Source organism: Symphalangus syndactylus, chromosome 12 (assembly GCF_028878055.3).
Source record: "Symphalangus syndactylus isolate Jambi chromosome 12, NHGRI_mSymSyn1-v2.1_pri, whole genome shotgun sequence".
Lineage (NCBI taxonomy): Eukaryota > Metazoa > Chordata > Mammalia > Primates > Hylobatidae > Symphalangus > Symphalangus syndactylus.
Window position 1 is genome coordinate 31,710,371 of NC_072441.2, and position 27,056 is coordinate 31,737,426.

General features: G+C 41.6%; 1 protein-coding gene across 2 annotated transcripts in view; it reads left to right on the forward strand.

Moving 5' to 3' along the window:
• AK5 (adenylate kinase 5) overlaps positions 1-25,856 on the forward strand; it is a 283,050-nt gene extending 257,194 nt beyond the window's left edge. The window contains exon 14 of one of the 2 annotated variants that reach the window (XM_063624158.1): positions 24,470-25,856. In XM_063624158.1, coding sequence (XP_063480228.1) covers positions 24,470-24,538 — 69 coding nt within the window. In that variant the 3' untranslated portion in view covers positions 24,539-25,856. The remainder of the gene's footprint in view (positions 1-24,469) is intronic. The other variant, XM_063624159.1, reaches the window with a different exon arrangement.
• The last annotated feature ends 1,200 nt before the right edge of the window (positions 25,857-27,056 follow it).

The window sequence follows — 27,056 nt, forward strand, 5'->3', positions numbered from 1 at the left end:
GGATCTCTCTGTGTTGCCTAGTCGGGTTTGCAGTGGTGCAATTACAGCTCATTGCAGCCTCAACTTCTCTGGGCCCAAGTAATCCTCCCACTTCAGCCTCCCAAATAGCTGGGACCACAGACATGAACCACTGACGATAGGGAGCAGTCCAAGTTTTCAGAATTCTTGTGACTATTCTCATTTGTGGGGGCCTTCACGAGTATTTTAGTAGGAAGCCGGGAAGCTGTATCAGGATGCTGGCCAGATTCCATGCGAGGTAAGAGCGGGGACGATGGAGGGAATATTTTCCATCTCTGGTTAGTCGAATCTGCAGGTGCAGAACTTTGGATACAGAGAGTAGACTGTGAGAATGAGAGTAGACTGAGTAGAATGTGAGAGTACACACACACACACACACACAGTCATGCATCATTTAACAGTAAGGATACGGTCTGAGAAATGCATCATTAGGCAATTTTGTCATTGTGCAAACATCAGAGAGTGTACTTACAGAAACCTAGTGGTATAGCCCACTACACACTGCAGCCTGTCACGGTATTGAATACTGTGGCAATTGCAACACAATGGTAACCATCTGTGTATCTAAACATATCAAAATACGGCAAAGATACAGTAAAAATACAGAATAAAAAATTTCAATGGTAAACTTGCTGTATAGAGTGTTTACCATGAATCCAGCTTTCAGGACTGGAAGGTGCCTGGGTGAGTCACTGAGTGAATGTGAAGGCCTAGGTCGTTACTGTATACTACTGTAGCCTTTATAAACACTGTACACTTAGGCTATGCTACATTTGTAAAACATTTTTCTTTCTTCAATAATAGATTAACTTTGGCTTACTATAACCTTTTTACTTTATAAGCTTAAAATTTTTTCACTTTTTGACTGTTTCATAGAACTTAGCTTGAAACACAAACACATTGTACAGACGTACAAAAATATTTTTTCTTTATATCCTTATTCTATACGGTTTTTTCTATTTTAAAAAAACTTTTTTTTTTTTTTTTTTTTTTTTACTTTTTAAGCTTTGTTTCTTAAAAACTGAGATGGAGACACACACATTCGCCTAGGCCTGCCTACACAGGGTTAGAATCACCACGCCACTGTCTTTACCTCCGTATCTTGCCCACTGAAAGGTCCTCAGGGGCAGTAACATGCATGGAGCTGTCGTCTGCTTTGATAACAAGGCCTTTTTCTGGAACATTCCTGAAGGACCTGCCTGAGGCTGTTTGACAGAGCTCTTTTTTAACAAGTAGAAAAAATGCAGTCGTATAATATAGGAAATACATAAACCAGAAACATAGTCACTTATTGTCATTATCAAGCATCGCGTACTTCACATGCTTGTACGTTGCGTACTTTTCCAACACCAGCAGCACCACAAACACGTGAGTAATCCATGGCGCTGTGACATTATGATGGCCACCACATCACAAGGCACTGGAAACTTTTCAGCTTCATTATACTCTTATGAGACTGCCATTGTGTAAGCAGGAGTCTGTCATTGACCAAAACACTGTTGTCGGTGCATGACTGTATATACCCACACACTCGCAATTCACAGTGCCCCTCACAACCTTGCCTCCCTCAAATAACCAATGTGAACAGCTTATTGTGTATCTTTCCACCTCTCCTCCCTTCCTCCTCTTCCTCCTGCTTCTGTTCTCTTTCTTTCTTCTCTTCTTTCCTACAGCCCCTCATTCTTTCTCTCTGAAATCAAACTTTTTAGTACGGACACACACACACAACCATGGTGGGGGAGGGCTGATTTCATGCAAATACTACCAAGCTGTACACATTTCTGTGAAACACCTCCAGGTCAACACATCACAATATTGTTTTCTTCTTAATAGCTATATAATATGCCACAATATAGATATTCTATAGTTTATTCAACTAGGTTGTTTCTAGTTTAGTTTGGTTGTTTTTGTCTACTACTAACAAGGATGCGGTGAAAGACATGCTTAATTAGACTTTTTTCTAGTAGGAGAGACTGCTGAGCTATTTTAAGCAAAGGCTGATTTTTTTTAACTCATTCATTTCTACTCCCCTGGCTCTCCATGTTGCCCTGGGAAGACTTCTTTGAAGTATAACAAGTAAAACCAGGAGCTTTGGAATTTCCCAGCTCCTTGATGGTTAGCCTCTTTTATCAGTGCCCCACCTTCACTGGGGGTGCTTATCAGTTTCAAGTCTGAAGCGTCCCTGCATTTCATCTGGGCCTGCCTTGATTGACAACTAGAAACCTAGATTTAGATACAGCCCTCCCTCCTGCTAGTGCAGTGAAGAGAAAGGTGTGCCTGAAGGAGAGAGTGACTTAGAGGAACCCTAAGGTTCTATCCTCTCACTTGACAAATGAAGCATAAATCTTCCATCTGGCTGTGAGAGACTTAAGAGACTTTTTCTTTATGACTCTGCTTAAAATAGTCTTCTCTCCACCCCCTTTCCTTCCTGATTGTCAGACCTTCACCAGATTCCCGTGAAGACCTTTTGATCTGATGCAGTACTGTTTGCACCCCTGCGGTCCTGCTGAAATGAGTTGTGCTTGCTGCGTGCGTGTCTCCTCCCCAAACAGCAGGCAGAAGAGAATTCCAGGCCCTTTTGACTCATCTGTACACACTCTTGATTTCTTCCTCTGTGGTTGCTACAATCACATAGCAGATTTTGCCTTTGCCCATCTTAGGGCACCCCCTTCACTGAGGTCCACTTTAACTCAGAACCCCTCCCAGAGTCACTGCCATGAATTCTGCCAGCAAAGAACTGGCGCCATTCTATGTAAGGTGTTTGACATGCTCAGCAGACATTTACTGGGCATCTCCAAGGCCCAAGGCATGCCACTTAATGCTGGGATTTCACAGTTAAAAGACATGTGCTTGTAATCCCAGCACTTTGGGAGGCCGAGGAGGGCAGATCTCTTGAGGTCAGGAGTTCGAGACCAGTCTGGCCAACATGGTGAAACTCCATCTCTACTAACATTACAAAAATTAGATGGGTGTGGTGGTGTAGGTCTGTAATCCCAGCTACTTGGGAGGCTGAGGCACAAGAATTGTTTGAACCCATGAGGCAGAGGTTGCAGAGTTGAGATCGCACCACTGCACTCCAGCCTGAGCGACAACGTGAGACTCTGTCTCTACACAAAACAAAACAAAAAGGACTCGTGAAACTCTGTGACACATGAAACCCCAGCGAAGTGGTAGGTGCCATAATAGGATCTACAGAATGCTCCAGGCCTTTGGGAGCACAGAGCTTGGGCCTGGGAAGGCAAGTAAAGGCTTCAGAGAAAAGAGGACATTTGAGCTGGGTCCTAAAGGATGAAGAGAAACTGAAGCCAGATGGAGGAGAAGGAACAAAGCCACTGACACGTGAAAGTGCCAGGAATGCTGGCCCAGATGAAGTGCCAAATAGATGAATTAAAGTCGTGGCAGATGAAACTAAAGAGCAAGATTGAAGCAAGCGGTGAAGGGCTTTGAATCCATTCATTCATTCATTCTTCCTGCATTCAATAAACCTCCTAGATCAGCACTGTCAAAAGAAATAGAATGTGGGCCACATGTATAATTTAAACTTTTATAGTAGTTACATAAAGAAAGGTAAAAAGAAACAGGTGAAATAATTTGACAATATGTTTTATTTAACCTAATATATCCTAAGTATCATTTCAACATGTAATCAATATAAAGTTCTCCTTTTTTTTTTTTTGAGACAGAGTCTCACTCTGTCGCCAGGCTGGAGTGCAGTGGCGTGATCTCGGCTCACTGCAACCTCCACCTCCTGGGTTCCAGTGGTTCTCCTGCCTCAGCCTCCTGGGTAGCTGGAAGTACAGGTGTGTGCCACCACGCATGGCTAATTTTTGTATTTTTAGTAGAGACGGGTTTTCGCCATGTTGGCCATGATGGTCTCAATTTCTTTTTTTTTTTTAATTATACTTTAGGTTTTAGGGTACATGTGCACAATGTGCAGGCTTGTTACATACGTATCCATGTGCCATGTTGTTTTGCTGCACCCATTAACTCATCATTTAGCATTAGGTATATCTCCTAATGCTGTCCCTCCCCCTTCCCCCGACCCCACAACAGTCCCCGGAGTGTGATGTTCCCCTTCCTGTGTCCATGAGTTCTCATTGTTCAATTCCCACCTATGAGTGAGAACATGCGGTGTTTGGTTTTTTGTCCTTGCAATGGTTTACTGAGAATGATGTTTTCCAGTTTCATCCATGTCCCTACAAAGGACATGAACTCATCATTTTTTTATGGCTGCCTAATAGTCCATGGTGTATATGTGCCACATTTTCTTAATCCAGTCTATCGTTGTTGGACATTTGGGTTGGTTCCAAGTCTTTGCTATTGTGAATAGTGCCGCAGTAAACATACGGGTGCATGTGTCTTTATAGCAGCATGATTTATAGTCCTTTGGGTATATACCCAGTAATGGGATGGCTGGGTCAAATGGTATTTCTAGTTCTAGATCCCTGAGGAATCGCCACACTGACTTCCACAATGGTTGAACTAGTTTACAGCCCCACCAACAGTGTAAAAGTGTTCCTATTTCTCCACATCCTCTCCAGCACCTGTTGTTTCCTGACTTTTTAATGATGGCCATTCTAACTAGTGTGAGATGGTATCTCACTGTGGTTTTGATTTGCATTTCTCTGATGGCCAGTGATGATGAGCATTTTTTCATGTGTTTTTTGGCTGCATAAATGTCTTCTTTTGAGACGTGTCTGTTCAGGTCCTTCACCCACTTTTTGATGGGGCTGTTTGTTTTTTTCTTGTAAATTTGTTTGAGTTCATTGTAGATTCGGATATTAGCCCTTTGTCAGATGAGTAGGTTGCAAAAATTTTCTCCCATTCTGTAGGTTGCCTGTTCACTCTGATGGTAGTTTCTTTTGCTGTGCAGAAGCTCTTTAGTTTAATTAGATCCCATTTGTCAATTTTGGCTTTTGTTGCCATTGCTTTTGGTGTTTTAGACATGAAGTCCTTGCCCACGCCTATGTACTGAATGGTATTGCCTAGGTTTTCTTGTAGGATTTTAATGGTTTTAGGTATAACATTTAAGTCTTTAATCCATCTTGAATTAATTTTTGTATAAGGTGTAAGGAAGGGATCCAGTTTCAGCTTTCTACATATGGCTAGCCAGTTTTCCCAGCACCATTTATTAAATAGGGAATCCTTTCCCCATTTCTTGTTTCTGTCAGGTTTGTCAAAGATCAGATAGTTGTAGATATGCGGCATCATTTCTGAGGGCTCTGTTCTGTTCCATTGATCTATGTCTCTGTTGTGGTACCAGTACCATGCTGTTTTGGTTACTGTAGCCTTGTAGTATAGTTTGAAGTCAGGTAACGTGATGCCTCCAGCTTTGTTCTTTTGGCTTAGGATTGACTTGGCGATGCGGGCTCTTTTTTGGTTCCATATGAACTTTAGTTTTTTCCAATTCTGTGAAGAAAGTCATTGGTAGCTTGATGGGGATGGCATTGAATCTATAAATTACCTTGGGCAGTATGGCCATTTTCATGATATTGATTCTTCCAACCCATGAGCATGGAATGTTCTTCCATTTGTTTGTATCTTCTTTTATTTCATTGAGCAGTGGTTTGTAGTTCTCCTTGAAGAGGTCCTTCACATCCCTTGTAAGTTGGATTCCTAGGTATTTTATTCTCTTTGAAGCAATTGTGAATGGGAGTTCACTCACGATTTGGCTCTCTGTTTGTCTGTGATTTGTGTACAAGAATGCTTGTGATTTCTGTACGTTGATTTTGTATCCTGAGACTTTGCTGAAGTTGCTAATCAGCTTAAGGAGATTTTGGGCTGAGACAATGGGGTTTTCTAGATATACAATCATGTCATCTGCAAACAGGGACAATTTGACTTCCTCTTTTCCTAATTGAATACCCTTTATTTCCTTCTCCTGCCTGATTGCTCTGGCCAGAACTTCCAGCACTGTGTTGAATAGGAGTGGTGAGAGAGGGCATCCCTGTCTTGTGCCAGTTTTCAAAGGGAATGCTTCCAGTTTTTGCCCATTCAGTATGATATTGGCTGTGGGTTTGTCATAGATAGCTCTTATTTTGAGATACGTCCCATCACTACCTAATTTATTGAGAGTTTTTAGCATGAAGGGTTGTTGAATTTTGTCAAAGGCCTTTTCTGCATCTTTTGAGATAATCATGTGGTTTTTGTCTTTGGTTCTGTTTATATGCTGGATTACATTTATTGATTTGCGTATGTTGAACCAGCCTTGCATCCCAGGGATGAAGCCCACTTGATCATAGTGTATAAGCTTTTTGATGTGCTGCTGGATTCAGTTTGCCAGTATTCTATTGAGGATTTTTGCATCAATGTTCATCAAGGATATTGGTCTAAAATTCTCTTTTTTGGTTGTGTCTCTGCCAGGCTTTGGTATCAGGACGATGCTGGCTTCATAAAATGTGTTAGGGAGGATTCCCTCTTTTTCTATCAATTAGAATAGTTTCAGAAGGAATGGTACCAGTTCCTCCTTGTACCTCTGGTAGAATTCGGCTGTGAATCCATCAGGTCCTGGACTCTTTTTGGTGGATAAGCTATTGATTATTGCCACAATTTCAGAGCCTGTTATTGGTCTATTCAGAGATTCAACTTCTTCCTTGTTTAGTCTTGGGAGGGTGTATTTGTCGAGGAATTTATCCATTTCTTCTAGATTTTCTAGTTTATTTGCATAGAAGTGTTTGTAGTATTCTCTGATGGTAGATTGTATTTCTGTGGGATCGGTGGTGATATCCCCTTTTTCATTTTTTATTGCATCTATTTGATTCTTCTCTCTTTTCTTCTTTATTAGTCTTGCTAGCGGTCTATCAATTTTGTTGATCTTTTCAAAAAACCAGCTCCTGGATTCATTAATTTTTTGAAGGGTTTTTTGTGTCTCTATTTCCTTCAGTTCTGCTCTGATTTTAGTTATTTCTAGCCTTCTGCTAGCTTTTGAATGTGTTTGCTCATGCTACATGGAAACTGAACAACCTGCTCCTGAATGACTGTTGGGTACATAATGAAATGAAGGCAAAAATAAAGATGTTCTTTGAAACCAACGAGAACAAAGACACAACATACCAGAATCTCTGGGACACATTCAAAGCAGTGTGTAGAGGAAAATTTATAGCACTAAATGCCCACAAGAGACAGCAGGAAAGATCTAAAATTGACACCCTAACATCACAATTAAAAGAACTAGAAAAGCAAGATGGTCTCAATTTCTTAACCTCTTGATCTGCCCACCTCGGCCTCTCAAAGTGCTGGGATTGCAGACGTGAGCCACCATACCCAGCCATAAAATTCTTAATGAAATATTTTTACTTTTTTTTATGAACTATGTATTCAAAATCTGGTACTTAGGGCTTTACCTCAAATTTAGTTGCTAAGTTTCCATGAAAAATACTGCAACTATATTTATATTTCATAAAATTTACAGTTGAAAAGTAGATTTCACATACCCAAGTCATTCCAAATATAGTCCTTAATTTTCCAAAAATTGGGTCAAATACTAGGTTTAAATTTTAGATTAATTTTAATTAAACAGTATTTAAAAAATCAGTTCCTTTCTTGTGCTAGTCAGATTTCAAGTGCCCAGAAACCACGTGTGGCTAGGGGCTACCATATTGCATAGTTCTAGACGACCCAAGGATGTTTGGACTGAATACTGAAAGTACGCACTTCTAGGAGGGAAGCACTGAGTAACTTTAAACAGGAAAATGATTGAGCAGGTGTTTTAGAGAGGTCATTTTTAGAAAGGATGATTTTTTTTCATATCTGCTAAGAGATGTTATTCAAAACTTTAGGCAGAATGGAGAGGAAGAGAAAAGGAAAGACAGTTACTTAAAACGTTTAAGTGGACAGACTGCACATACTATGGAAAGTCCTATTTATAGAGAGGCCATTAATGTGCTGATTATAAATCATCCTTATATTTTTGCAGAAGTTTGTCCTTAAATCTCTCTAAAGTCAATGTATATATAGTCCTCCTTTCTATGGCTTTGATAACAAGGAGAACTGTGTGGCCTGACTGGATATGTGAACTGGATGACCCCCATGAGCAGTCTTTTACATAACCCCAACTTTTGAAAACTGCACTTGATGATTTTCCCCGGGTCATGCCCAGGTTTCTGCTCACTGAGGTGAACCTTGCTGAGCCGCTGCTGTTATCCTCTGGCAGTGAGGGATCCCTGTGGTGTGAGGCTGTGTCTTGTTTAACAGGGGACAAGATTAGAAAAGGAAGGTGCTGGCACACAGACCGTGATCCTAAACCATGCTGCAACAGCTTGGCTTTGTCCCAGAGGTTCCATGGTGCCAATACATGAAAAATAAAATGAAACTCAAGCAATGGTTTCAACCATGTGGGAAAATTCAGGAAAAACACAACTAGACATAGGCAATGTTTGGACCATCCAAGCGTTTTATGATTTACAAATCCATGGAACTAAAGAGGAAGAGTAAACAAAATGTGTAATTCCCAAAGCAGTGTAATTGCTTTCCTCATTTAGTCATATGTTCTGTTGACTGCTGGGTAGAAATATTATCACTGACTGCTCTACTTTTCCTTCAAGAAGTCAGGTAAAAACTCAGAAATTTACTATTTCCTGTTCACTTGCTTTTAGCTTTTTTTTTTGACATTGAGTTTCATTCGGTCACTCTGCTCACTGCAACCTCCGCCTCTCGGGCTCAAGCGATTCTTCTGCCTCAGCCTCCCGAGTAGCAGGAATTACAAGTACCTGCCACCACACCCATCTACTTTTTGTATTTTTAGTAGAGACTGGGTTTCACCATGTTGGCCAGGCTGGTCTTGAACTCCTGATCTCAGATGATCCGCCCTCCTCAGCCTCCCAAAGTCCTGGGATTACAGGCATGAGCCGCCGTGCCTGGCCTGCTTTTAGCTTTTTTTTTTTTTTTTTCTTTTTTTTTTTTTTTTTTTTTTTTTTATTATACTTTAGGGTTTTAGGGTACATGTGCACAATGTGCAGGTTTGTTACATATGTATCCATGTGCCATGTTGATTTCCTGCACCCATTAACTCGTCATTTAGCATTAGGTGTATCTCCTAATGCTGTCCCTCCCCCCTCCCCCCACCCCACAACAGTCCCCGGAGCGTGATGTTCCCCTTCCTGTGTCCATGAGTTCTCATTGTTCAATTCCCACCTATGAGTGAGAACATGCGGTGTTTGTTTTTTTGTCCTTGCGATAGTTTACTGAGAATGATGTTTTCCAGTTTCATCCATGTCCCTACAAAGGACACGAACTCATCATTTTTTATGGCTGCATAGTATTCCATGGTGTATATGTGCCGCATTTTCTTAATCCAGTCTATCGTTGTTGGACATTTAGGTTGGTTCCAACTCTTTGCTATTGTGAATAGTGCCGCAATAAACATACGTGTGCATGTGTCTTTATAGCAGCATGATTTAATAGTCCTTTGGGTATATACCCAGTAATGGGATGGCTGGGTCAAATGGTATTTCTAGTTCTAGATCCCTGAGGAATCGCCACACTGACTTCCACAATGGTTGAACTAGTTTACAGTCCCACCAACAGTGTAAAAGTGTTCCTATTTCTCCACATCCTCTCCAGCACCTGTTGTTTCCTGATTTTTTAATGATGGCCATTCTAACTGGTGTGAGATGGTATCTCACTGTGGTTTTGATTTGCATTTCTCTGATGGCCAGTGATGAGGAGCATTTCTTCATGTGTTTTTTGGCTGCATAAATGTCTTCTTTTGAGAAGTGTCTGTTCATGTCCTCTGCCCACTTTTTGATGGGGTTGTTTGTTTTTTTTCTTGTAAATCTGTTTGAGTTCATTGTAGATTCTGGATATTAGCCCTTTGTCAGATGAGTAGGTTGCAAAAATTTTCTCCCATTGTGTAGGTTGCCTGTTCACTCTGATGATAGTTTCTTTTGCTGTGCAGAAGCTCTTTAGTTTAATGAGATCCCATTTGTCGATTTTGGCTTTTGTTGCCATTGCTTTTGGTGTTTTAGACATGAAGTCCTTGTCCACGCCTATGTCCTGAATGGTATTGCCTAGGTTTTCTTGTAGGATTTTAATGGTTTTAGGTCTAACATATAAGTCTTTAATCCATCTTGAATTAATTTTTGTATAAGGTGTAAGGAAGGGATCCAGTTTCAGCTTTCTACATATAGCTAGCCAGTTTTCCCAGCACCATTTATTAAATAGGGAATCCTTTCCCCATTTCTTGTTTTTGTCAGGTTTGTCAAAGATCAGATAGTTGTAGATATGCGGCATCATTTCTGAGGGCTCTGTTCTGTTCCATTGATCTATGTCTCTGTTGTGGTACCAGTACCATGCTGTTTTGGTTACTGTAGCCTTGTAGTATAGTTTGAAGTCAGGTAGCGTGATGCCTCCAGCTTTGTTCTTTTGGCTTAGGATTGACTTGGCGATGCGGGCTCTTTTTTGGTTCCATATGAACTTGAAAGTAGTTTTTTCCAATTCTGTGAAGAAAGTCATTGGTAGCTTGATGGGGATGGCATTGAATCTATAAATTACCTTGGGCAGTATGGCCATTTTCACGATATTGATTCTTCCAACCCATGAGCATGGAATGTTCTTCCACTTGTTTGTATCCTCTTTTATTTCATTGAGCAGTGGTTTGTAGTTCTCCTTGAAGAGGTCCTTCACATCCCTTGTAAGTTGGATTCCTAGGTATTTTATTCTCTTTGAAGCAATTGTGAATGGGAGTTCACTCATGATTTGGCTCTCTGTTTGTCTGTTATTGGTGTACAAGAATGCTTGTGATTTTTGTACATTAATTTTGTATCCTGAGACTTTGCTGAAGTTGCTAATCAGCTTAAGGAGATTTTGGGCTGAGACAATGGGGTTTTCTAGATATACAATCATGTCATCTGCAAACAGGGACAATTTGACTTCCTCTTTTTCTAATTGAATACCCTTTATTTCCTTCTCCTGCCTGATTGCTCTGGCCAGAACTTCCAGCACTATGTTGAATAGGAGCGGTGAGAGAGGGCATCCCTGTCTTGTGCCAGTTTTCAGAGGGAATGCTTCCAGTTTTTGCCCATTCAGTATGATATTGGCTGTGGGTTTGTTGTAGATAGCTCTTATTATTTTGAGATACATCCCATCAATACCTAACTTATTGAGAGTTTTTAGCATGAAGGGTTGTTGAATTTTGTCAAAGGCCTTTTCTGCATCTATTGAGATAATCATGTGGTTTTTGTCTTTGGTTCTGTTTATATGCTGGATTACATTTATTGATTTGCGTATGTTGAACCAGCCTTGCATCCCAGGGATGAAGCCCACTTGATCATGGTGGATAAGCTTTTTGATGTGCTGCTGGATTCGGTTTGCCAGTATTTTATTGAGGATTTTTGCATCAATGTTCATCAAGGATATTGGTCTGAAATTCTCTTTTTTGGTTATGTCTCTGCCAGGATTTGGTATCAGGACGATGCTGGCTTCGTAAAATGTGTTAGGGAGGATTCCCTCTTTTTCTATTGATTGGAATAGTTTCAGAAGGAATGGTACCAGTTCCTCCTTGTACCTCTGGTAGAATTCAGCTGTGAATCCATCAGGTCCTGGACTCTTTTTGGTTGGTAAGCTATCGATTATTGCCACAATTTCAGAACCTGTTATTGGTCTATTCAGAGATTCAACTTCTTCCTGGTTTAGTCTTGGGAGGGTGTATTTGTCCAGGAATTTATCCATTTCTTCTAGATTTTCTAGTTTATTTGCATAGAGGTGTTTGTAGTATTCTCTGATGGTAGATTGTATTTCTGTGGGATCGGTGGTGATATCCCCTTTTTCGTTTTTTATTGCATCTATTTGATTCTTCTCTCTTTTCTTCTTTATTAGTCTTGCTAGCGGTCCATCAATTTTGTTGATCTTTTCAAAAAACCAGCTCCTGGATTCATTAATTTTTTGAAGGGTTTTTTGTGTCTCTATTTCCTTCAGTTCTGCTCTGATTTTAGTTATTTCTAGCCTTCTGCTAGCTTTTGAATGTGTTTGCTCTTGCTTTTCTAGTTCTTTTAATTGTGATGTTAGGGTGTCAATTTTGGATCTTTCCTGCTTTCTCTTATGGGCATTTAGTGCTATAAATTTCCCTCTACACACTGCTTTGAACGTGTCCCAGAGATTCTGGTATGTTGTGTCTTTGTTCTCGTTGGTTTCAAAGAACATCTTTATTTCTGCCTTCATTTCATTATGTACCCAATAGTCATTCAGGAGCAGGTTGTTCAGTTTCCATGTAGTTGAGCGGTTTTGAGTGAGTTTCTTAATCCTGAGTTCTAGTTTGATTGCACTGTGGTCTGAGAGACAGTTTGTTATAATCTCTGTTCTTTTACATTTGCTGAGAAGAGCTTTACTTCCAACTATGTGGTCAATTTTGGAATAGGTGTGGTGTGGTGCTGAAAAAAATGTATATTCTGTTGATTTGGGGTGGAGAGTTCTGTAGATGTCTATTAGGTCCACTTTATGTAGAGCTGAGTTCAATTCCTGGATATCCTTGTTAACTTTCTGTCTCGTTGATCTGTCTAATGCTGACAGTGGGGTGTTAAAATCTCCCATTATTATTGTGTGGGAGTTTAAGTCCCTTTGTAGGTCACTGAGGACTTGCTTTATGAATCTGGGTGCTCCTGTGTTGGGTGCATATATATTTAGGATAGTTAGCTCTTCTTGTTGAATTGATCCCTTTACCATTATGTAATGGCCTTCTTTGTCTCTTTTGATCTTTGTTGGTTTAAAGTCTATTTTATCAGAGACTAGGATTGCAACCCCTGCCTTTTTTTGTTTTCCATTTGCTTGATAGATCTTCCTCCATCCCTTTATTTTAAGTCTATGTGTGTCTCTGCACGTGAGATGGGTTTCCTGAATACAGCACACTGATGGGTCCTGACTCCTTATCCAGTTTGCCAGTCTGTGTCTTTTGATTGGAGCATTTAGCCCATTTACATTTAACGTGAATATTGTTATGTGTGAATCTGATCCTGTCATTATGATGTTAGTTGGTTATTTTGCTCGTTAGTTGCTATAGTTTCTTCCTAGCCTCGATGGTCTTTACAATTTGGCATGTTTTTGCAGTGGCTGGTACTGGTTGTTCCTTTCCATGTTTAGTGCTTCCTTCAGGAGCTCTTTTAGGGCAGGCCTGGTGGTGACAAAATCACTCAGCGTTTGCTTGTCTGTAAAGTATTTTATTTCTCCTTCACTTATGAAGCTTAGTTTGGCGGGATAGGAAATTCTGGGTTGAAAATTCTTTTCTTTAAGAATGTTGAATATCGGCCCCCACTCTCTTCTGGCTTGTAGAGTTTCTGCTGAGAGATCAGCTGTTAGTCTGATGGGCTTCCCTTTGTGGGTAACCCGACCTTTCTCTCTGGCTGCCCTTAACATTTTTTCCTTCATTTCAACTTTGGTGAATCTGACAATTATGTGTCTTGGAGTTGCCCTTCTCGAGGAGTATCTTTGTGGCGTTCTCTGTATTTCCTGAATCTGAATGCTGGCCTGCCTTGCTAGATTGGGGAAGTTCTCCTGGATAATATCTTGCAGAGTGTTTTCCAACTTGTTTCCATTCTCCCCATCATTTTCAGGTACACCAATCAGACGTAGGTTTGGTCTTTTCACATAGTCCCAAATTTCTTGGAGGCTTTGTTCATTTCTTTTTATTCTTTTTTCTCTAAACTTCCCTTCTCTCTTCATTTCATTCATTTCATCTTCTATCAGCGATACCCTTTCTTCCAGTTGATCGCATCTGCTACTGAGGCTTCTGCATTCTTCGCGTAGTTCTCGAAACTTGGCTTTCAGCTCCATCATCTCCTTTAAGCCCTTCTCTCCATTGGTTATTCTAGTTATCCATTCTTCTAATTTTTTTTCAAAGTTTTTAACTTCTTTGCTATTGTTTTGAATTTCCTCTCGTAGCTCAGAGTAGTTTGATCGTCTGAAGCCTTCTTCTCTCAACTCATCAAAGTCATCCTCCATCCAGCTTTGTTCCGTTGCTGGTGAGGAACTGCGTTCCTTTGGGGGAGGAGAGGTGCTCTGTTTTTTAGAGTTTCCAGTTTTTTTGGTCTGTTTTTTCCCCATCTTTGTCGTTTTGTCTACTTTTTGTCTTCGATGATGGTGATGTACAGATGAGTTTTTGGTGTGGATGTCCTTTCTGTTTGTTAATTTTCCTTCTACCAGACAAGACCCTCAGCTGCAGGTCTGTTGGAGTTTACTAGAGGTCCACTCCAGACCCTGTTTGGCTGAGTGTCAGCACCGGTGGCTGCAGAACAGCGGATTTTCGTGAGATCACAAATTCAGCTGTCTGATAGTTCCTCTGAAAGTTTTGTCTCAGAGGAGTACCCGGTTGAATGAGGTGTCAGTCTGTCCCTACTGGGGGGGTGCCTCCCAGTTAGGCTGCTCAGGGGTGAGGGACCCACTTTAGGAGGCAGTCTGTCCTTTCTCAGATCTCCAGCTGCGTGCTGGGAGAACCACTACTCTCTTCAAAGCTGTCAGACAGGGACATTTAAGGCTGTGGAGGTTCTCGCTGAGTTTTTGGTTGTCTGTGCCCTGCCCCCAGAGGTGGAGCCTACAGAGCCAGGCAGGCCTCCTTGAGCTGTGGTGGGCTCCACCCAGTTCGAGCTTCCTGGCTGCTTTGTTTACCTAAGCAAGCCTGGGCAATGGCGGGCGCCCCTCCCCCAGCCTCGTTGCCGCCTTGCAGCGTGATCTCAGACTGCTGTGCTAGCAATCAGCAAGACTCTGTGGGCGTAGGACCCTCCGAGCCAGGTGCGGGACACAATCTCCTAGTGAGCCGTTTTCCAGGCCCGTTGGAAAAGCACAGTATTAGGACGGGACTGACCCGATATTCCAGGTGCCGTCTGTTTCCCCTTTCTTTGACTAGGAAAGGGAACTCCCTGACCCCTTGCGCTTCCCGAGTGAGGCAATGCCTCGCCCTGCTTCAGCTCGCGCACAGTGCGCTTCACCGACTGTCCTGAACCCACTGTTAGGCACTCCCTAGTGAGATGAAACCGGTACCTCAAGCAGAAGTGCAGAAATCACCCGTCTTCTGTGTCGCTGGGGCTGGGAGCTGGAGACCGGAGCTGTTCCTATTCGGCCATCTTGGCTCCACCGCTTTTTAATAAAATAATATTTTGCTACACTGGTCAGAACATCACTTACTGTGGGATTTTTTTATCATGTTTCAGACCAAAAACGGTAAATTCTTTTTTTTATGCTTAATTCTTCCTTAAAATTTTTAACTTTTGTGGGTACATATTAGGTGTATATATTTATGGGGTACGTAAGATACTTTGATACAGGCATTCAGTGTGTTAGGATCACATCAGGGTAAATGAGGTATCTGTCACCTCAAGCATTTGTCCTTTCTTTGTGTTACAGATAATCCAATTATAATCTTTTAGTTATTTTTAAGTGTACAATAAGTTATTGTTGACCAGAGTCACCCTCTTGTGCTATCAAATGCTAGATCACATTCATTCTATCTACCTAAATTTTTGTGTCCATTAGCCATTCCCACTTCCCCCTCTCCCTTCCCAGACACTGGTAACTATCAATCTACTGTCTGTCTCCATGAGTTCAATTGCTTTAATATTCTCTCAGAAATAAGTGAGAGCATTCGAAGTCTGTCTTTCTGTGCCTGGCTTATTTCACTTAACATGACCTCCAGTTCCATACATGGTGTTGCAAATGACAGGACCTCATTCTTGCTTTCAGCTGAATAGTGCTCCATCGTGTATATGTACCACATTTTCTTTTTTCTTTTTTTGAGACAGGATCTCACTCTCTCACCCAGGCTGGAGTACAGTGGCACGATCATGGCTCACTGCAGCCTTAACCTCCTAGGCTCAAGTGATCCTCCCACCTCAGCCTCTTTTATTTATTTATTTTTTTTTAAGGGACAAGGTCTTACCCTGTTGCCCAGGCTGGAGTGAGTGCAGTAGCTCCATCACAGCTCATTTTAGCCTCGAACTCCTGGCCTCAAGCCATCCTTCACCTCAGCCTCTCCAGTAGCTGGGACTACTGGCATGTGCCTAGCTAATTTTTTCATTTTTGTAGAGACACTATATTTCCCAAGCTGGTCTCGAGCTCCTGGGCTGAAGCAATCCTCCTACCTCAGCCTCCCAAAGCATGGGCAGTTTACAGGCGTGAGCTATTCCATCCAGCTGGTACATTCTTGAAGTCAGAAGCAAATCTACTTACCTAGTTTCTAACTAAATTAAATACATTAAGACCTCATACATTCTGACTTTGCTGACTCAGAATTGCAGATCTTTCAGAGAAAGGTCACGATGAAACTTACTTTTGACTGTGCAGGATAAAAGAGGGTTACTATAAATTAACATTATAATAATTGATTATAGAGTAAACACACCCTATGTTGGAGGACAAATTACTTTCAAGTTTGCACAATTACTGAGGAAGTCTCATTCACAGAAAACAGTCAGTAAGCTGATTGTGCAGGATTGTTCTCTGTTTGCTAAGGACATTAAACACCAGCACCTTATAAGCTAACGGGTTTAAATTTGCTAAAGCTCTAAGCACGAAGAAAAGTTTTTGTGACTTTGAAAGCATTTAGTAAATTGGTTCTTTTCCATTTCTTTTGAGTTGCAGTTATATACAAAATGATAAATGCCACTTATTCTCTTAAAATACTCTCCACATGGGAATTAGATGAGCAAAGGGAATCTACTTTGAGACTTAGGAAAAGTCGAGGTAACCTGTAGAACGAAAGGAGAAATTTGGAGAGTAGACAAAAGGCTTTGTTCCCACCCAATTCAACTGGGCTCTCTTTTGCTCCTTAAAAAGACACTTCAGGCCCGGCGCAGTGGCCCCCACCTGTCATTCCAGCACTCTGGGAGGCCAAGGCAGGCAGATCGCCTGAGGTCAGGAGTTTGAGACCAGCCTGGCCAACATGGTGAAACCCTGTCTCTACTAAAAATACAAAAATTAGCTGGGCGTGGTGGCGCATACCTGTAGTCCCAGCTACTCGGGAGGCTGAGGCAGAAGAATTGCTTGAACCTGGGAGGTGGGGGTTGCAGTGAGCTTAGATCATATCATTGCACTCCAGCCTGGGCGACAAGAGCGAAACTCCATCTCAAAACAAAACGAAACAAAAATGCACTTAAGGAATCCAGGCCTTTCCCAACACACACACACACACACACACCCCTTCTATAAGACAACAGAAATTGCCTCACTGACTTTATTCTCAAAATTTGGCATCTTGGTCCTAAGGAGGATCCCAGATAACTTCACAGAGTTTTCTACTCACCCAAGTAAAAGACTGCTTTTCCCATCTAGAAAGCCTTATCGTTTGATTTTGTCTTTAAACCTACCCACATCTTTGGGCTCCACAAGGGCAAGCGCTGTGGTACATGACTCTGACTGGTTGGCAATAAGCAGTTTTTTAATTTCATTAATAAACCTCCATATTTAAGCCACAAAACAAAATGAGGAGGGGGATTGGGGTTGGAAATAGAGGTGGGCAGTGGTCCACTGAGAGCTCTGGGACCCTTCCCAGCTCTCCCCAAAACATCAGCTCTGGCCTGATTGACAGAAAATAACTAGCACTGCCCTTGAGGCACTGCGTGCTGAGTCCTCTGTGCTGAAACCAAGTCGCCTTGTTTTTAAAAGGCAGAATCCCTTCTCCTTCCATAAAGCCCAGACTTCAGACAATGGGCTCTAACAGGTTTCTTCCCCCACAGCAGTTCATTTCTATGAGGAAAGGAAGAGCAAATGTGGGAATAGAGGATACATTCTTTTGTTCACCTTTTATGATTTTTGCCTTTCTACCTAGAGCTAGGCACGGGGGGTTACTATGCTGAGTAATGATCTCGTGCTCATGGAGCTTACTGTCTAGCTGGATGTTGACAAAGGTTCTCTGCTGACCACACTTTAGTCAAACTCTTAAACCTTCTCCTAGGCCCATCTGTGCACTTCCTCGTAAAACCCAGTTTTAGCAAAGAACTCTGCTAAATCACTTTAGCAAGATCCCCTATCCTCAATATCCGATTGGGGTGCTCATCCTCTATCACCCCCAGGTGCTGTCTGATCATGTTGGTCTGTCTTCAGCAAGAGTCCTGTTAGGTCAGTGTAGCCAGAACTTTCCTTACTCCTGATGTTATTACCTCTTGGTAATTTTCCATCCACTGACTCCCAGCCTGCTCCCTGACTATAAATTCCCACTTGCCCATGCTGTATTCAGAGTTGAATCCCATCCCTCTCCCCCACTGCAAAATTCTGTTGCCATAGTCCCTGTACCCATCATAATGGTCCCCAGTAAAGCCTCCCTTACCATACTTTAACAAGAATCATCGAACATTTTTTTTTCTTTAACAATATACAAATATTTGGGTTAAGACTGGGTTTTATCTGGCCAAGAAGTGAAAAGTTAAATGTTGCAGTGAATCGCAATGAGTGAATGTCCACTGTGATAGTCAGTGGGGAAGGTAATACAGAAAGAGCCTTTAGTTCACTGTGATAGTAAAAGGCAGAAGGTAATAGAGTGCATTCAAAGGTTGTTGTAATGAGCAAATGGGTTTTTATCAGAGTCTAAAAGAAATCCTGGACAAGGATCAACCCAATTTATGTGAGTGTAACACTGGCATTCTGTTGAATGACCAAGTTATCAATCATGAAACATGGAGGAAATAGAACATAATACATGTGTTCTTGGCCAGCCACAGTGGCTCACACCTAAAATTTCAGCACTTTGGGAGGCTGAGGTGGGAGGATTGCTTGAGGTCAGGACTTTGAGCCCACCCTGCGCAACATAGCAAGACCCCGTCTCTATAAAAACATACAAAAAATTAGCTGGGCATGGTGGCACACGCCTGTAGTCTCAGCTACTCAGGAGGCTGAGGCAGGAGGATTGCTTGAGCCCAGGAGTTAGAGGTTACAGTGAGCTATGAGCTCGCTACTGCACTCCAGCCTGGGTGAGAGAGCAAAACCTTACCTCTTAAAAAAAAAAAAAAAAAAGGGTTCTTTAAAAAATGTGTATATTAATAGTGTTAAAAGACACATTACGAGTATGAGAAACATAGGTATGGTTTTCTTTTGGAAAGAAGATAAATTTGGAAAATCATATATAAAGTTGGGAATGTTAAGTAGTATTGGTTGCAGAAGACAGATTGGAGGAGAGAAATGTTTCAGAGCCAAGGAGCAGAACTAGAACATGCTAAGTCAGTTAAATGCAAGGAACTGGTGGAATTCAGCAAGAGGCTGGAGAACAGATAAATAATGAGGAAGATGCTGCAAAATATCTACCACTTGGTGAGGACAAGAAAGGGCCCTAGAACACAGTTGGGGTTTGTACAGATGAAGCAGAGGGTGTAACTGAGGCTGAAAAGTCCCACTACACATGTGCCTCAATTAGGTAGTGATATTGTAGTGAGAAAATTCACGTGCATTTGAAGTAGATGGTCACTTGGGATCATTCTCTAGGCTAATTATCTTCCTCTTCTGGGGAAGATATGGAGCTGACTTGGGGAAGTGTTTGTGCCAAAGGCGAAAGATTGGATCACTAGGGCGAAGAACTTACATTATACACAAGAGTTGTATTTGAGTCTGTCCTCATGGAACTTCTTGGGGGACCAGTGACAGACCTGATGCATTTTCCACTGATATGATCATGGACAGTGTAAATAATAAATCAAGTGTTTGTGGATTTACACCTTCTTCACCTGTCCCTGCTACAGGGGAGGAAACTTGAGAAGGGGCGGGAGTGTGAGTTAGCAACCCCTTCCTTTCCTCCCTCCTCCCAGCGTTTGATAAGATGAGGTCAGGTGATTGTACAGTGGGCTGTGAGCAGAAACAGATTTGCTGAAAAGAGATGAGGAAGGCAGACATCCCAAGGCATGTTTGGAACATTCAGGTTAAATGCAGCATAGCATTATTCAGCAATAAAAAGGAACGAAGTATTGATATCCACTACAACATAAACGAACCTTGAAAATATTATGCCAAGAAACCAGTCACAAAAGACCATATATTGTGTGATTCCATTGATATAAAATGTCCTGAATAGGCAAATCTATGGCGACACCTCATTCCAACCTATTTTTCCAGCTTCCTCTTTTTCTCTGCCTGCCCCCATCACCCCATGCAGCGTTTGCTCTGTCCTCAACAAATGACCCACTGTTCACTGAAAAATCTATGTGCTTTCAGATCTCTACACCTTTGCCATCTTTATTATCTTCCAGTACGTGTCTGTTCTTCTAGGCCCAGCTTAACTGGCAACACCAAACTAAACTGAACAATCCTGACGCCTGCTGAGAGGAGCTGATCCCCACTAAAAAGTGAGCTCAGATTTGGAATTACGTAGAATATCCAGGCTGGAACCAGACCTGGAGGTTATCTAGTCCTAGTTCAGTCCCTTCATATGATAGAGGAGGAAACTGAGGCCCCAAGAGGATGAATGGCCTGTCAAGTCCTGAAGCACACTGAGGGCAATCCCAGGCACACCTCATACAGGGCTCTTTGCCTTGCACTTCAACCTTTCTGCAGTTTGTTTGTTTTGTTTTTTGTTTTTGTTTTTTTTGAGATGGAGTCTCACTCTGTCGCCCAGGCTGGAGTGCAGTGGCGCGATCTCAGCTCACTGCCAGCTCTGCCTCCTGGGTTCACGCCATTCTCCTGCCTCAGCCTCCCGAGTAGCCGGGACTACAGGCGCCTGCCACCATGCCCGGCAATTTTTTGTTTTTTTGTTTGTTTTTTTAGTAGAGACGGGGTTTCACCATGTTAGCCAGGATGGTCTCAATCTCCTGACCTTGTGATCCACTCGCCTCGGCCTCCCAAAGTGCTGGGATTACAGGCGTGAGCCACCATGCCCAGCCTCTGCAGTTATTTTTGATGGAACAAATATTTATCAAATATTTGCTGTGTACCCATATTTTATGATGTCAGCCCATTCCTTAAAAAACTCTTACATGGGCTGGGCACCTGTAATCCTAGCACTTTGGGAGGCTGAGGTAGGCAGATTACTTGAGGCCAGGAGTTCAAGATCAGCCTGGCCAACATGGTGAAACCCCATCTCTACTAAAAAGACAAATGGCCACGCATGGTGGTGCACACCTATAATCCCAGCTACTCTGGAGGCTGAGGCAGGAGAAATGCCTGAACGTGGGAGGTAGAGGTTGCAGTGAGCTGAGATCGTGCTACTGCACTCCAGCCTGGGCGACAGAGCAAGACCGTGTTTTACAAAACAAAAAACACAACAAAAAACAATTCTTACATGATTCCTCATTATCGTCATGCAGTAGGGTACATAAGCCTCTTCATAGCCCAGCCTGTCCCTACAATTCCAGCTTCACTCCTTGCTACTCCCCCTCATATCTGGCCATCCACCATTTTGAACTGGTCAGCATAGTGTAATGTAGTCAACACGTGCAAAGACTTCAGAATCAAAGGCCTGGGTGTGAACCAGGTCTCTCCACTTACTTAACCACATTATCTTGAAAAAATTTAATTCATCTTTCAGAGCCCCTATTTCATCATCTGTAAAACTGGGATAACAATCCTTCTCTTCTAAGATCATTGATAGGATTACTTTGGTTATTTAAAAGGCATTTCTGTGCCATTACTAGTAATATTTATCATTTTAAATGATGACAATTATTACTTTCCTCAGAAAGCTTCTCTGCCCTCCCAACATTATGGAAGGTGCCCTTTTAGCTCCTGTGCTTATCTCCTAATAGTGTAAACTCCTGTTGAATGTTCATCTCTACCACTGAGCGTGAGCTCTTGGAAAACAGGACCATTGTTTCTCGTTCAACTTGGTAACTCCAAAACATTGATGATAACCAGGAAATGCTTGTTGGTTGAAAGGAAAAGAAGAAAGAAGTAAAGCAATAAGCAAGGTGCTGTGGGGGCCATGAACATGGCAAAGGTAAAAGCCCCTACCGTCCAGATGTAGAACCTCTAGCGGGACACAGACAAATTGCAGATTGCTATCTTTGAATCTCCTGTAAGGATAAAGTATATTTATGAGAGGGGAAAAAGAACTTTAAAAAACTTATTTTTTCCATATTGTGGGCTATATCATACATACAGGAATGCATAAAAGTAGTATGTAGAGTATGAGGAATAAAATGAACACTCATGTAACCACCATGCACGATGAGAAATAGAAGAGAATTGTGGAAGCTCCACCCTCCCCATATGTCTCCCCTGTCACAGCTTCCTTCCTCTCCCCAAGAAGTAACTCCTGTCCTAGATTTCGTGATAATCATTTCCTTGCTTCTCTTTATGACTTTATTGCCTATGTATGGATCCCAAACCAATATAGCTTTGTTTTTGAACCTTATATAAACTGAACCATACTGTATTCATATTCTTGAGACTGGCTTGTGTCCCTCAAGTTTGTGAAATTAATCCATGTTATTGAAGATAGCTGCGGTTCTTTTTCTTTTAATTACTATAGTATTCCATTATATGACTATGTCACCATTTATCCATCTATTGCTAATGGACATACAGGATTTTTCCAGTTGGGGAACGACAAACAGTGCTTCCATTAATATTGTTGTATTCATTTTCTCCAGTATCTAAACATGCAGCATTCTTTTTGTTGATATTGTTGAGAATTCATTCTACCTCTGGAAGCGGTGAAATCCCTAGGGGTAGGAAAATTCAAACTAGTTTGCACAAAGAAGATTTAAATAGGTAGACAAGAGTCTCAAAGTGTGCTTGAAAATGTGTGTTTGAAAACTTCGTGTTTCTCAAAGTGTGCTCCAACATGGCCCACAACAAAATGTGGAGAATTTGTTAAATATACAGATTAAAGACCCAGCCCAAACCCACCAACCAAGACCCTCTGAAGATATGGCCTGGAAAGCTGTGTTTTAGCAAGCTTACCACCCACCCCCACATGACTCACGGAGATCACCAACCCTCTACCTTTTTTTTTTTTTTTTCATTTGTTAGCATTTAGTTAAGCTCCCTCCTTGTGGCTTCAAGCCACCAGGACACAGCCTCTCTACCTCCCCCCACATATACACCCTTAATCTTCTCCCAGCTCTCCTGCTGAAGAACTTGGCCTTCGTGACAGCAGGCTGCTTTGGGAGTTCCCCTTCCTCAGAATTCTGCAGTAGCCCATAGCACTCCATCCATGATGGGAGCAGTTCCAGCCTGTTTTTTTTATTATTTTTTTTTGTCAGCATGTGATTACTCATCTCTCCTGACTGACCAAGGTCCACATTTGTCAAGGTCAAGAGTTGGGCAGAAGCTCTGGTTTCTCTTTAAGTGGTAATGCCTCATAACCAACTTTACCAAAGTAACCTGGGTGACACTTGTGGAAGTTGATGCACACCACCAGCATTCCCCTGGCCTCCCAGTTGCTTCCTGTGCTTGGCCAGGCCTTTACTTTCTGTAGATGATACAGGTGTAATGGAACAAATCTCAGCAGTTAGGAGAGGAGAAGGGGCGGTACTTTCATGCCCAGAAAATCAGCTTCCCTTGATATGTCCTCCTTGGGCTAGCATGCCAACAGTCTCCAAGCAGACTCTGCCTTAACACACCTACACACTGTGGTCCTAGCCTTTTGCTTTCTTCTCCACATCTCTCTCCCTCATCCCTCAATCTCTCCCCTATTCCCAAATGCTCCAGAACACTCAGAAGTCTCACTTTGAGTAACTCCAAAGTCTTTCCATGACCCCTACCTAGCAATGTTTTACCTAAATAGGCACTTATTGTTTTAAATAGACTTTCCTTTTTAGAGAAGTCTTAGCTTCACTGCAAAATTGAGCACGGAGTTCCCATATACTAGTTACACTGCTCTAAAAATCCTGTACTCTGCCTACTCATCCCCCCCGCCCTCTGCTCATCAGTCATTGATCTTTTTAAACCTGCTTCCAGTTTTGACTTTTCCAGAATGTCATATAATTGGAATCATACAATATGTACCCTCTTCAGAGGAGCTTGTGTCATCACTGAGTAATACATATTTGTTTAGTGCTGAATAATATTCCCCGTCCATCTGGATATATCAGTTTACCCATCCATTAAAAGACTGAAGATCATCCTGGGTGCTTCCAAGTTTTGTCAATTATGCATGAAGTTGCTGTCAACATCCATATGCAGGTTTCTGGGTAGATGTTCAGGTTTCAGCTCATTTGGGTAAACACCAAGAAGTGCAATTGCTAAAAAGTATGGTAAGAGTATGTTCGGTTTAAGAAACTGCAGTGTCTTCTGAAGTGGGTGTACCGTTTTGTGTTCCCACAAGCAATGAGTGAGAGTTCCTGTTGCTCCATGTCTTTACCAGCATTTGGCGGGGTCAGTGCTTTGGATTTTGGCTAGTCTAATAGATGTGTAGTGGTACCTCATTGTTGTTTTGAGACACCTAGTTTTAAAACCACTGCTCGTCACTTTTTTCTCTGTGTTTTTGGGGGTCTTGTGTTTTAAAAGAAGTTTGCAGAGCAAATTATGAGCAAGTGATAGTGATCTTTCATTATTAAACATGATTTACAAATATTTCAGACTAACTCTCTTTTTTTCCTTTTAAATATAGATAAATGCAGAGGGAACACCAGAGGACGTTTTTCTTCAACTCTGCACAGCTATTGACTCTATTTTCTGAAGGCAAAAATGCATGTTTGTTAGAATGGAAACAGAGAAAAACATTAAAAAGTTCATTCCTTAACACAATGTTTCAAGTTAAACCTTTTGTGTCCCCCCACCCCCCCCCCCACCCACCCCCTAAATCCTGACAGCACTGTCTGCTTCCCAGCTAGATCTGTGTGAGAGGTGTCTGGAAATCATGCATGGTATATTTGGGACTATCAATCAATCAGCCTCTTCTCCACACTTCAGACAACTGTCTGCACTCACAGCACGCACACTTTGTATCATGCAGGCCACACTCAGAGCTAGTCAGTACATGAACAGTGGTGCAGTGCCAGTCTGTGTCCATTGTGATCACAGGCCTTGCTAGACCCTGATCATCTGGTTCTCCTCTCATTAAGCATCCCTAACTAACTAACTCCCAGTCACACCTTCCTCTCCCCAAGATTTACATACTGTTCCCCGATGGAGGCCCCTGGCATGGGGGACAGCCCTGGGCATCTTCCTTTGGTGTCTGGCTGTTTTGTCAACTCTCATCCACTGGTGGCTCAGAGCCATAAGGTGGGTTGATTACACAATGCCTTGTACATGATATAGAGACATCAAGCAAGTAAAATTTGACAGAAATTTTAAAATATGAAAATGTATAGCTTTTCCAAGATGGTAAAACCCAGGTTAGTCATCAGTAACGTTCTCTATTATTTTTAAGAAACTTGGAATACTGTCATTATGGCTAAAAGAACAAATCTGATAAATTGTGTAACCTAGTCTCTTCTCTACATGGCGATGCATTTCAGCAATTATAAATTAATATAAATGACCAAAAGTAACTTAAAAACATGAGATATTTGCTATTTCATTCATTGGGCACTTATCAAATTAATTATAATTTTGATTTTAAATGGTCACCCATTTATTTGTTGCCAAGCAAGTAAAAAATACCATAACAACAAACCTGATGTGGGTGGGAGGGGCATGTCAGTAAGTGGTATGTACAATGTTGTGTTTGTTTCATATGGGCCCTTTCCAGGAGTTTGCAAACTTTGTCATACCCATATGCAAAATTGTGTTGCCTTGCATTAAACCAGTGAAGTTTGGGTTCTCTCTTGTGCTATCAGTTGTAAAATCAGAGCTTCTTATATATTCTACTGGAATAACTGCATCTTCCACTCAGTCACTACAAAAAAGCATAGTTTCAGTTTGCATGATTTTTTTTTTCTTCAATGGTTGTGCAGATAAGGATCCATTTCTAGGATAGAATTGTATTTTTTAAGTAAGTCATTTTTTTTCTTGAAATGGATATGTACAAATAAAATAAATGGAAGACAGGATAACTCTTTTTCTATTTATTTGTAACTCACATCATTCTGGAAAGCATTTGAAGCCTTATTCCAAACAGAATTAGAAGCGAACACAGAAATAGTCAAGATTTATGATACGCTTATATGGTTTTAATTTTAGCTATAGATCAGTTTTGAGTTATTACAGACAGAACTCAATGTATTCATGATACACGGTAACGTTCATATTTCCTCTTTCTCTAGCACTCATTCTGAAACAGAAATGTTAGTGTTTGCTAAAGAAGAAATTAAATTTCTTTGGTTACAGTTATGCCTCTATTAACAAAAAGGGGCATGTTCCCACGACTCCAACAGTTGTCAAATACTTCTTTATTACTACCCCAAGTCGTCACACTCTCTATCAAGGAGCATAAGTACTTGAGCAAACGGGAAAAAAAAGGGTTACAGGATGAAAATCATCAGTTGTGCCAGAAAACACAAAATGACTCTTTGTAGGGATTAACATTCTTGAAACACATACCATATACTGGCAAACACAGTCCATGCCCAGCACAGCTCTGACTGCACAGGTAAGGAAAATGAGACAGCAGAGGGGCAGAAAGGTCCAGCCATCTTTTACAGGCTTTTACGGCTGTAGCTGACAGCCACCTTGAAAAATTTAGCAAGGGTAAATGGCTTTGCCCCTGAAGAGTATCTAGAAGTACAAATCAACTCTTCTCTAGAACACATTACTGATTTGAATGGCTGGAAATGGTATCACTACTTTAAAGTCGTAAGATTTTAATACTGGAAAAGACCTTAGAGGTCTCTGTCTGGCGAAAGACCTGTGTGTATGTAGAAGACATGAGAACATAATCTAAACTCCTTTACAATGATGTGTATTCAAGGCCACATCTGAGCTGGCCTGTGCCCTCTTCGATGCCATCATCTACTACTCTCCTGTTACTCGTCTGGCTTAAGCTACTCTGGCCATCTTAATGTTGCCGGAACAAGCCACGGTCTACTGGCTCAGGGCCTGTGTGCTACTGTTACCCTTCTGCCCCTTCCTACAGATTATTCATGCAGCAAATTCCCTTGCTCCATCCTGGTTTCTATTTGAATTTACCCTGGCCAATAGAGGATTTCTTTGCTTATTCCATCTAAAATGGCAGACTATTCCCCATTCTCCCATTATTATTTTTCTCTGAGTGTTACTTATCTTCAAAGCATTTATCCCTGCCTGAATTGAAGTAA